At 47.9% G+C, this 12,183-nt stretch overlaps 1 protein-coding gene across 2 annotated transcripts in view; it reads left to right on the top strand.

Annotated features, from left to right (window-relative positions):
• MICU1 (mitochondrial calcium uptake 1) overlaps positions 1–12,155 on the top strand; it is a 90,585-nt gene extending 78,430 nt beyond the window's left edge. For both annotated transcript variants that reach the window (XM_072340928.1, XM_072340929.1), the window contains 3 exons: positions 4,649–4,757; positions 10,444–10,533; positions 11,805–12,155. In XM_072340928.1, coding sequence (XP_072197029.1) covers positions 4,649–4,757; positions 10,444–10,533; positions 11,805–11,965 — 360 coding nt within the window. In that variant the 3' untranslated portion in view covers positions 11,966–12,155. The remainder of the gene's footprint in view (positions 1–4,648; positions 4,758–10,443; positions 10,534–11,804) is intronic.
• Positions 12,156–12,183: the final 28 nt, after the last annotated feature.

Raw genomic sequence — 12,183 nt, 5'->3', positions numbered from 1 at the left:
GTGCTGGCACTATAGAGGAGAATCTGGGCACACTGAAGTAGCAGGGCACAAATGCCAGTAGGTCTCTATTGATATACCCTGAGGGCAAGCTCTTGTCAGCCTTAATGTTACTGGGACGTTTTCCATTGACAGTGCTGCAGCCAGGTAAAAGCCTCTGGTTTCGCCAGGGTGTCCTCCTGTACACAGCTGTGAACATGGAAGGCGTGAACCAGGATTTTCAGACACAAGTGAGTTTTCTCATCTCCAAAATTACTGTTCACTGAAGACATAATCTTCATAATCAAAACTTTTGATGTTACACTGGTCAGAAATAGTAAGCCTGCAGCATCCATGAGCCTCAGCATAGCTCATGTACCACTCAGCCCTAGGTGGCGCTCCTGGGAGCGTTCCTGTGGGAGCTGAACAAGCAATATCGTGTGTTTCCATCTCTCCCGGCACAGTGCAGAGGCACAGCAAGTTTGGGCATCCCTGAAGTGCCTCTCTCAAGTGGAACTTCAGCAGTCTCTGTATTTCAGAGGCATCTTATTTGTCCTAACTCTGTGGGGGAGGCCTGAGCTCAGGTGCTTTCATGATACGTTGTTTGTCACAGCAAACAATGCCCAAAAGCAGGAAGGAATTGCCTGTAAGTACATGAAAATTTCACTTCCCAAACTGTTGGTCACTAGCTTAAATAAGCTAATCAGTGTTTCCAAGGGTGTGTTTTTTGAGTCCATTTATTGGATTTTTGAGCGAGACACTGTGGGTTTTACTCCTCCAATGCTTCTGCTCCCCTTGAGATTTAACAGCAATTACTTTATTTCTCGGGACAAGTACTTTGCGACTGAGGGGCTGTCACGTCTGTGGAATAGAAAATATCAGCTCTATTGTTACACTCACAAGCTGCCGATTCTCTGCTGTGATTGTATATATATGTGGAACAGTAGCCGGGTGTATGAGAAATTAGTCAGAGGGAGTTATTTTTGGAAGGCTTCTTACAGCAGATGTTCCTTTCCCTCCATGTGTCAGTCAGAAACCTGACATCTGTGGCAGAGAAAGAACTTTCGTTTTTACCTTATTCCTCATCCCTAAGGCAGCCAGATTGTGTTTCTATTTGTAGGTAACAGACAGATTCCGAGCAAGTCTCTTTATTTCTTCATTCCAGTAACTTGTAAGGGGAAAAAAAAAAATGTTTTCAAGAAACAGAATTGCTAGAAGTCTTATAATTCCTTAAGCAAACAAATCCTAAAATGAGACAGCCCCTCTATTAACAAGATACACGTTGATTTAAGGAGATGTAAAGGGAGAAGCCAAGGAGTGGCAGCTTCTTTACACAGGAGCAGATAAACCTTCTGACCACCAGGATGCTCAAAGCCTGTGCTTATACAAGAGGCACCACGCTCATCTGTTTAGGCAGGTCTTAGCTCACAGACAGCCCAGCCCGGTGCCTAGTATTGCTGTGTCTTAGGTACAAGAGAACCTCTTCCTGAAAGTATTTGTTCTTCTGCTGGGGTGTTGCAGAGGACCGTATCCTTTGCAGGTTTGTGCAGTATTTTGTGTCTACATGTACTCATGTGCTTTTATTGGATCGTGCAGGTGCAGCTGTCAGTGTTTTTATGTCACTTAAATTTTCCACTTCCTTTAGAAATAGGACTGCCATGGCCAGAATCACATTAATTGCCTTTTGAGCTTCCCAGCTAATTTATTCAGGGATGTGCTTGCAGAGTTGCCCTTGTGAATGAGTGTAGCATTAAGCTCTTCACTGGGAACAGCAGGAGCTCAATGCTGGCAGTGCTTCTGCAACTGAGACATCTGCAGAGCCAACAGCTGCTGTGTCGTGCTCTGCTTTGCTCCTTGCCCTGCTTTGCTCCTTGCCTGTGGAGAGCCGATGCTCTCCCATGCCCCCCTTTGGGTCACAGTCCTCAAAGAGATGCTGAAGCCACTCGGCCTCTTCACCATTTGTCCTGCAATCATTTCCTGTCACCAAACAGCTTCTTTGTTACAGCAGCTTGATATGAATGTTCTGAGGGAAGTTTTTCTCTGGATCCCTTCATTCCATGATTTAAACGTCATGCTAAGACATTATCCATGTGATTTACTAACCTGATGCAATCTCACCGAAAGCAGCAGGGGCTGTGACTTGCTGTTCCTTTCAAAGTGGGAATACAACAACTGGGACAGCGTGGTGTGGGGAGGGGATGGCAGGAGCTGGACCATAACTGTGTTGCAAGCTTTTAATCCAGCATTACCTTGGAAATGTATTTTAACTCAAGTGCTTTCTGATTAAATTGCCACACGTTGCTTACTGTGATTATCCATTCTGGGCTCAGTGACCCTCCCAGCCCCAGATCATTGCAGCTGTGGCTGTAGGCAAATCTTTATCCCTTCCTCTAACATCGTTGTTCTGTGTTCCTGCCTTTGGGAATGGTGTATTTTCCTGTATAATTGGTCGCCTGTTCTCACTTCTGTTCTTGAAAAATCCCATCTGCATCCCACCATCTGCATACCTGAACTCCTCTGTGCATTCACTGGAGCTGCTGCTTTATGTAAAATTGCTTATGATTCTCTCCCTTCAATTTTACTCACACAGCTGCTTTCTTCCTCGTAAAGGACTTGTGTTGTCTGCAGTATTTACAAGCAAGGCATTTGGTTTATATGTCCCTAACCACCAGGAAACCAAGCTGGCTATTCAGAAGCTGTTGATCCAGGTCATCTTCTGTACTTACTTTCAGGGCTGTTGACTGCCTGGGGCTGTGCAGTGTTGAGATTGCATTTTCTTACTCTGATGACAGCGGAGCAAGGTAGAGAACAGGTGAAGGGCTTGCACTGCATGCCATTTCCCTATGAGCAAAAGGAGTGAAAATTCAGGTAGAAGCAGCAGAAAGCAGACACGGGTAGAAATGGCCCCGAGGAACAAAAGACAGAACCTTTGGTAGGCTTGTGTCTGGTCCTTCAGCAGAGACATGAGTGACTTACGGAGAGCGGAGCAGTGCTGACACACACAGTGATGGGGGCAGATAAATGCCCATACCCGGCTGCTGGCTGACAGTGATCATTCATTGCTGCCAGCTTGTCAGCACAGTTCTGCACCCCTCCCGTTTTCCAGAATTGGGAAGGTGTTAATGTTGCTGCCAGCCTCAGTGACAGAATTCATTAGTTCTTCAATTCTGTAACACCAGCTGGATTTTTTGCTGTGGAAATTCAGTATGTTTGTCCCATGAAAGCTTGGGTTAGTAGGGTGTTTCCAATTGTCATTGCTTTTGCTTTCTAGCAATGACAAGGACCACAGGATTGTATGTAAGCAGGAAACTTTCTGTACTGCTGGCTGAAACAACAGCAACCACCACAAGCTGTTGAACAAGGGGCCACTTGGCATGAGGAGGAACACTTCTTGGCCTCAACATTGGCCAGGAAAATGCTATGCTGGGACTCTGCTTACAGTGGTTGTTGGGGTTCATTGTGGCCATTGCCACAACTATGGGATGTCAAATGATCAGCAAGTCAGAGCACGATGTCTTCTGCTGGCCTGAAAGTGGCTGTGCAGATCCTAGCTCCCGCAGGGTTTCTGAATTGCCAGTGCTCTGCTCAGTCACAAACACCCAGCAGGGAGGTGCTGGGATGAGTCGGTGTCTGGATTGCCAAGAACTCTTCTCTTGTAGCTCAACTGTATAAAGCAGGAGTCTTTGTGCTACCTTCTGCAAAAGCACCTGATGTTTCCTTTTGCTGGAGCAGCATAATATTTGATTGTGCCATATGGCTGTTAGCAAACCGCTTGGGAAGCAGTGCAGGTACACATCTGAAGGAAGTCCTCTGTGCAGAGACTGGGGATTTATTTTTTTTTAAGGCGCATTGTCCACATCTGCACTTTGAAACCTCATCCTCTGTGGTCTGCATCCATGGATCCAGCACTGATAAGCCCTGTTGCTGCAGCTGACACGTATGCTTTGCAGCGTGCATCAGCCATGCGCAGCCATGTACTCAGTTACATGGAGGACAGGAACAAGCTGAAATACTTCTGAGTTGTTTACAAATTTTCTGCAGTTCTTTTTACAGTTCTCAGGTGTCTGTAGAAGATGATTTAAAAAAAAAAAAAAAAAGAGGGATTGCTTCTTCCCTGATTGGAAATTGTTGGGAGCAACTTGAACAGGGTCACAGCACAACGTAGAAGTTTATATTTGGCAGCACCAGCTGCAATGTGTACTCTCTCATCCGGACTCTGAAGCCATGCCGTGCTATGCAGTTGTGGTTTCAGTCTCTTGGTACATCTATCTCTCTGGCAGGAGGAGGCTGAGCCGGAACTCCTGTGACAGGCTGATTGATCACTGCAGGGAGGGAGCCAGGGTGGCTGTCCCTGCTGTGATGGAGCACTAGCTCAGGCGGTCTGGAGGCTGCAGCTCTCAGTGCAGCCCTGCTCGAGGGGTCAATGCAATTGAGCTGTGTTTTGCAGCCAAATGGAGCTAGGAGCTGAGCTTGCCACCAGCCGTTCTGCTAGTGTACTGTGCAGGGAGGTAGGGCAAACAGACCCATCCTGCAGCGTCCTATAGCAAAGCTAGCTTAAGCACATCTCATACACGAACCTGTTTGTAGTGGTTTCCCAAATCTCAGCTGCAGGGTCGTGCTGTTGAGTCATTCTGCCTTTCCTGTCACTTAATACCCTCTTTTTCCATTGTAGGGGCTGACATTTGAGGAGGTGGAGAACTTCTTCACTTTTCTGAAGAATATAAATGACGTGGACACGGCGTTGAGCTTTTACCACATGGCTGGAGCTTCACTTGATAAAGGTATTAAAGCTTAGGAGGCACGCATGCTGTGAGCATGAGGCAACACGGCTTGCACCATGTAGTTGGGCTTAGAATTGGCCAGCAAGCCCCGTCTGATGGATTAAACGTGTCACAAAGCAGCAGCTCTTCCCTGTGATGAGAGGTTTAACTTGCTGCAGTGCGTGTATAAACAGGGATTTGGGGTTTTATGCTTCTTCCATTTTTAGATATAGAGTGGAAAAAAATGCTGGAATGTATAGCCTAAATAGATCAGTAAGCTGTGATAAAGCTCTTCAACAGAACCATTCTGGTCAGATGCGTACAGAGGCAAAGCAAACCCCTGAATATGTCACCAGCTCAAGTACCTCAAGGTTTCTTTAACCAGACCAGACCTGGGAGGGACATCTTTCCAGCCTTTTACAAACACTTGAAAAATTGTTGGAAATGACGCATGGTATTTTAAGAAGGTTTCTTGCAGGTTCTCTCCTGCAAAGGTCTTTGGGCACTAACCAGCACTGGGACTGGTGGTAGGCACTGTACCAGCACCTGGTTCCTCTTTGCTTAAAATTAAGAGGCTTTGCTTAGAAAGAAGAGCCACGTGCTGCATTTCTGGTCTAAAATGTGCAGCAGTGTGTGGAGATGGGACAAGGGGAAACAGCCAGAAACTGGAGCATAGGTGAGGGTGACAGAGCACTGGGACAGGCTGCCCAGGGGGGGGGTTGGAGTCTCCTTCTCTGGAGATATTCAAGACCCACCTGGACGCCTACCTGTGCGACCTGGTGTAGGGAACCTGCTTCAGCAGGGGGGTTGGACTCAATGATCTCTGGGAGGTCTCTTCCAACCCCTACGATTCTGTGGTTCTGTGAAAATCCAGGTAGTGGCACCTGAATCTGGGGCTTCACTGAGTTCCTGGGCTGAGCACTGAAGTCTCTGTCCAGAATTTAAGTTTAATGGAAGCTTCTGTCTTCTAACAAGTTAAAGCAGCTGCAGAATCAGATGCTTCAGAAGCAAGTTGTTTATCCAGCTGTTGTGGGAATGTTAGGGTACAAATAGGTTCTTAGGCAGTGGAATTGCCATAGGAATCACGTATCTTCCTGAATGCAACAACTTTCCTCATCTCACAATTTTTGGGGAATCATCTGTACTCTTTCCTTTAGATCACTGCATCTTAAGGCTTAAGGTTAAAAGAACCAGTTGAGTTGTTGAGGTTTTTCTCCTCTAATTTGAAAGTAAAAATGAGCAAGAAGTACCTTATATGAAATATGGATGTGTTGCTGCTGTGTAGAGCCCTGTCTGCAGTGTGGTGATAATAGCCAGGCAAATCCAATTTTCTCAGCATCTACAGTAAATTAGCAATTGCCCAGTCACAAAATATGTACTTGTGGAGTACTTAGGTCCACATGCAGTTGGTAAATTAGTGTGATTACTGCTTAATTTCATACAATTAATGAGCTTGTGCTGGAGCTACAGCCATTGATCAAGTCTTTTGGCTGAAGGAAGAAGCCGTGGGAGGCTTTATGCTGCTGTGTTCTGCCAGGAGTCTTCCAGGTCTGCTGCCAGGAGCTTGCAGGGCTGGAAAGCCACAGGGAGAGGTCTGGTTGAAGCTGACACTGTGCAAACAGGGGAGGAGTGGAAAAAGCCTTCAAGTGTGGGTACTCCAGAAGTGTCAGCCACGACCCCTTTGCCATTCATGAGTTCAAGCCCTTCCTGCCTTGGCAGGAGAGCTGTGCTGCTGTGTCATGGTTTTATGATTTTGGTTCCCCTCTTTGTCTGCAGCTGGCACGAGTTACCCCTCTCCTCCATCTGTACTGCCCAGCCCAGAGATGCTCCTGTGAGTTGTGACAGGATGCACCAGGAAGGTTTTACTGCAGCTTTAATGAAGATGCAAATCAACCTACAGCAGTATGCCTGGGTTTTGCAGCAGGAATCTGTGTGCTTGCACACCTAAATTGTCTGCATGCAACATGTTTCCCATATGCGTGCTCATTCTCACCTCATCCGGATATTACACCCGCAAATCAAATCAGCAATAAGTGGGCTGCACCTCCTCCGAAAGTCAAGTTCTTAAAGGGTTGCTAATTAAAAAGCAACAAATATAAGAATTGCTCATCCTTGAGAGGAGCAAAAGGACAGTTTGTGTCCTTGCTGCTGACCTCAGGCAGGAGAGTGGCAGTTAGGTTCTAGAAGTGCTGCTTAATGTGAAACAGGAAAAATAGATGGCAGCAAACAGCCATAGCTGGGCAACACCTTTTTGGTGTTGAATTAAGGAAGCCTCTTCTAAAGAGGATGATAAAGCTGACCCAAGAACGAACATGGAGATTCCTCATTTGTCCTTCTCTGGTTCCTCTTGGAACAGGTAACCATTCTTTTAAACCGCAAACAAACATTACTGAGCAGACAGCCCCAGGCAGTTTGGGGCGTGCAGCTGGCAGCAGGCTGGCACAGGATTCATTGTTGAGTCTCCTTTTGAGGCAAGGGTGTGAGTTGCACTTCCTTGGCTCCATCCACAGCCAGACTTTCTGAGCAGCAAACCTGCTGGCAGCGGTAGTGCTGTTGTATGGCTGCCCTGCATCTTAGGGCAGGGCTCAGTGCCTTTGAGCAACTTGCATTAGAGGCAAGAGGAAGTTACATCCTTCAGCAATAGGAGGAAATAGAGCCTTCCAGTCCAGTGAGATAGAACATCTGTCTGTTGTTACTTTGGCCAAATGATTGATCTCAAGACAGAGAGAAAAGTGACATTTGCCATCTGCCTGGGCTCTGGCATGGTTCTGCCACACACAACCCTGTGTCTTGAGCACATGGTGAGGCATTGCTCGGTGTGATCCTGGGAAGCTGGATGGAAGAGAGAACTGTTGTGAGCTAACCCTGCATGAAATGCTCCAATGGCTTGTTAAAAGAGCTGGAGTAAAGCTACAACGCTTGAAATCTTAAAAGAAAAATAGCTTTCAAGATATAAAAGTAGAACTAATATTTGATAACATAAAATCCTGGAGACATTCCTGCATAGAGATTGATGCAGCTATCACAAAATTCGAATTAGAAAAAGGCTGTTTGATGAAATGTTTCCCCAGACAGCACCTGTTTTGTTTTCTAAAATGGCAAAGAAATGACATACGTAGATGCACTTTACTTTTATGTACCTCACTGACACACGCTGTGGGCTGGGGCACCTGCTGTAGAGGAATGTGGGGTCAGAGCTTGAGCTGGCACCTCTCAAGAAGGTTTGTGTTTGGAAGGAGCTGAAGGATGCTGGGCTTTGAGCAACCTGGCCTAGTGGGAGGTGTCCCTGCCTCTGGTAAAAGGGTTGGAACTAAATGACCTTAAAGGCGCCTTCCAACCCAAACGATTCTGTGATTCTATGATGGCATTCAGCATTGCTGTTCGAGGAAATACAGACTGGAATAGGCTCCCCAGGGAGGTGGTTGAGTCACTATCCCTGAATGTGTTTAAAATCTGTTTGGATGTGGTGCTCTGGGACATGATTTAGCGGTGGGTTAGAGTTAGGGTAGTATGGTTTGGTTGCAGTTGGACTTGATGATCTGTAAGGTCTTTTCCAACCTGAGCAATTCTCTGATTCTCTGCTTCTGCTGTTGGAGGTGATTGGTCTTGGATATGTGTTGGCTTACAGCACTTAAAGCCTCTCTCCTTCCCTAGGCCTAGGTGTGCTGATAAGTGGGGAAAATGAGACTGAGAAATAAGGGTAGATAAACTGTTTTGGTGGTGCTATTTTATTTTATTTTATTTTATTTTATTTTATTTTATTTTATTTTATTTTATTCTATTTTATTCTATTCTATTCTATTCTATTCTATTTTATTCTATTTTATTCTATTTTATTCTATTTTATTCTATTTTATTCTATTTTATTCTATTTTATTCTATTTTATTCTATTTTTTTAACCAGTGTTGCTGCTTTTTCCTTAAGCTTTTCACATTTCTGAACATGATCAATCAAGCTTGAGCACTTAACCCAAGCCCATGGTCCCAGTGAAGGTCTCTGAACAGCCTTAGGCCCTCTGTTTACCAGGATGATATGAGTGAGGAGGCTTCCCTGACAATCATTTGTTCCAGGTGTGCTGCAGATCATGGGGGCTCCTGCTTCTGTGCTTGCAGAGGAAGCACATGAAGATGAGAACTGACCCCTGCACCACTGCCAGAGACTTACATTGTACCTGTGCAAACTATTCTGTTTGGTATATGTGATGCTGTTAGAAAAGCAAAGCTGTGTGAGAGCTGAGCTGGGCTGTGGCTGGAGAGAGGGTTTTGCTCCAAGGGCAGTTCACTTCTAGGGCTATTGCTTTCTTTCTAAGGTTGGATATTACGAAACATTTCTTCTCTGAAAGATGGTGATGCATGGGCACGGGCTGCCCAGGGAGGTGGGGGAGTCTGTTTCCCTGGAGGTGTTCTAGAGCCATGGAGATGTGGCACTGAGGGACGTGGGCAGGTGGGGGTGGGCTGTGTTGGGCTGGATGAGCTGATGAGAAGGCTTTTCCAACCTTATGATTCTGTAATTCTCCCTGTGACTTCTCCCTCATGTTGTTCAGTGCACTTGAGACGATGTTGATTTGTCCTGCAGGCCACAGCCTCCTTACAGGAAACTATAAGGAGCTCTACCCTTGTTGCCATGCTCTTCTGCTGCAGCTCCCAGTGCTGCAGCTCCCAGTGCTGCAGCTGAGTTATTCCAGAGGTTCAGCAGAGCAGATGGGCAGCTTGCTGTGACCTTGCCCTCAGCTGCTGGGGCAGGAAAGCAGAGGGCAGGTCAGCAATGAGCAGCAGTTCTGCAGTGAAGGCATTGTCTGGAGATGTGGCTGGCATCAGCTTGAGGCAGCGTGACATAATCTAATTATACCACGTCCTCCTGTGCCACTGACCTGGCATGCAGCAGCCCTTGCTGAAAGATTTATGGTTTTATTCCTTTCCTGAAGTAGGGGGAAGCTGAAGTCAGCTTGGAAATTTAATTACAGTTTGTGAGCATTTGATGTCAGTGCAAGTTAATTAAATCCTGGACCATTAACACTCCTCTTTGTAAGGCTGAGGAATGCCATCACCTGGGTTTGTTCATTTGACCACATCACATCCTGGGGGCTAAAAGTAATTTGGGTTTTCTTCAGCAGTGACTTGGAAACAGCTTTATTCTGGTAATGGTGAACAGGATTCCCTGCAAACACCGCTCACTGCTCTGCTTTAGCTTCAAGGGCCAGTTCACTTTGGTGGAGTGCCACGGAGCTGCTGTGCAACTGGTTGGAAAGCAGCTTTTAAAAATATAGAGATGAAGCTGAGCTTTGAGTAGCTCTCACCCTTGCTGTAAGGTTTCCTCCCAAGGCACCATTTGAATGCACATCATGGTGATGCATCGCAAAATGAAATCGCTTCTGATGGGATCCTGCAGGCATTCACCTTGGGTTTCAGTTCAGCTGAGTGAAGGGTAAATGCAGACACGCCTGTGCAAAGCTCTTCCATTGCATCGAGAACAGAGTGCTTCAGCTCCAACAAATGGTGCTGAGCAAGCTCAGAGAGACAGCAGCAGGCAGTCAGATAGGCACTAATATATGTGGGAAATGGCTAAACCAGACCTGTGAGTCGTAGCAAAATCAACTGCATAAACCTGCACTGAATCTGGCTGCTAAAATGGAAAAGCTTTCTGCCTGTCTCAGTGGCAGCCATGGGTGCTGGTGTCCCGCTAACCGTCTGCATTCCTCTCATGCAGTGACGATGCAGCAGGTGGCCAGGACGGTGGCGAAGGTGGAGCTGTCAGACCATGTGTGTGATGTGGTGTTCGCGCTCTTCGACTGCGACGGTGAGTAACCGAGTGTCCTGTGAACACTGCTGGCTGCAGCCAGTGTGGGCGAGAGCTGAGCCAGGGCTAGAAATGCAGGGAGAAGGCTACCAGTGTGGGAACTGCCCAGTGCTTCGCTCAGGGTTTTTCTGTGCTAGCAGATGTCCGTTTTGTGCTGAGCTCTGCTGTGTGGTCGTAGGTCTCTAGCTGCCTTTCTGGGAAGGGTGTCCAATCGTGCACAGCTTCCAGTGCATTGGTCTTAAAGCATCACATGTAGAAGAAGTGTTGGATGCAGGCTGGCTGTAGTGAGAAGCAGTTTATCTCTTTCTCAGCAGATTGATGTGCTCAAGAAAATGAGTGGTTGTGTTGTAGCATTGGAAATCAGCCGATCTGGTACTTTGTAGTTCCAAAGCCCCCTACATATGCCGACCTAGTTACTTAATGGCAGCTCTGTGTCTTGCAGTAAGCTTGGTGCTGCACCTGCAGGCAAACGGTTTGGGGTAGCAAATGCCTCCGTGCCCCATTGCAGCCAGGGATGGGCATAGCAAGCTTCAGAGCAGCCTCTGAAATGTGTTGATGAAAGCAAGAGGAATATGCTCTTGGGTTGGAAGAAGCAAAATTCTGCCTTTGTCCAAAATTACAGCATCCCAACCAGAGCCCTTCCTGGTTCCCTGGTGCTGCAGCCCTCCTGCTGCGATGCGGTGGCAGCTAAGTATGGCCAGGCTGCTGCCTGCTGGTTTAAATAGGGACGCAGAAAAGTGCCCTGTCTTGCTCTGCCTCTTGGCCGCGATTCCTCTGGGTTTCAGCTCCACCTGCTGCCGTGCACCACTCAGTGCTGAGTCTGTTTTATTTTCCTCTGTGCTTCAGCGTCATTTCCCAATCGTGTCCTCAAAGCAGACGCTCAGACTGCAGTGAACCAAAGGGCACCCGAATGTTCTCCACTGGCACCCTCCTGTAGGAGGAGCTGCTGCATAGTCAGATAGCAAAGCTTTGTGGGGGGGAAGGACTGTTGGTGGCCGTTCACTCTGCGAGGGAGGCACTGAGTGGAAATGCAGCACTGTGTTTGTGTTTGTGGTTTATAAGTGCACTGGTGTTTGTAGGCATTACTGCAGGCACCACGGGGACTGCCGCTCACTCCTTGTATGCTGACAGAGCTCCCTTGCCCAGATTTGTATCCAGATGTGAAGCAGAGAAGATGCTTATCACATGCACCTCCCGTTGGGGCTGAGCCGGCCGCTCCCGCGGTGCTGCTGGTGGCTCCTCGTGTCCCTAACGCGTTCCTCTCCTTGCAGGGAACGGCGAGCTGAGCAACAAGGAGTTCGTGGCCATCATGAAGCAGCGGCTGATGCGGGGCCTGGAGAAGCCCAAGGACATGGGCTTCACGCGCCTGATGCGCGCTATGTGGAAGTGCGCCCAGGAGACGGCCTGGGACTTCACCCTGCCCCGGCCCTAACGGGACCGCCCGCGCGGGAGGGCCGAGCCGCCTCCGCGGAGCCGGGACGTGCTGCTGCCGCCCGCCTCGTGCCCTCCGCCTTCCTCTCTCGTAGGAACCGGGGCCGTTCGGTGCTGCCCGCACCCTCCGGGCGGGGTTGCTCGCTGTACCCGCTCCCTTCTGGCTGCCATTACAACCCGCACGGCTTCCATCTCGTGTCTTGTCGTCGGGCCGGGCGC

Source organism: Excalfactoria chinensis, chromosome 6 (genome assembly GCF_039878825.1).
Source record: "Excalfactoria chinensis isolate bCotChi1 chromosome 6, bCotChi1.hap2, whole genome shotgun sequence".
NCBI classification, from domain to species: Eukaryota; Metazoa; Chordata; class Aves; order Galliformes; family Phasianidae; genus Excalfactoria; species Excalfactoria chinensis.
This window is presented reverse-complemented; position numbering and strand designations above follow the sequence as displayed.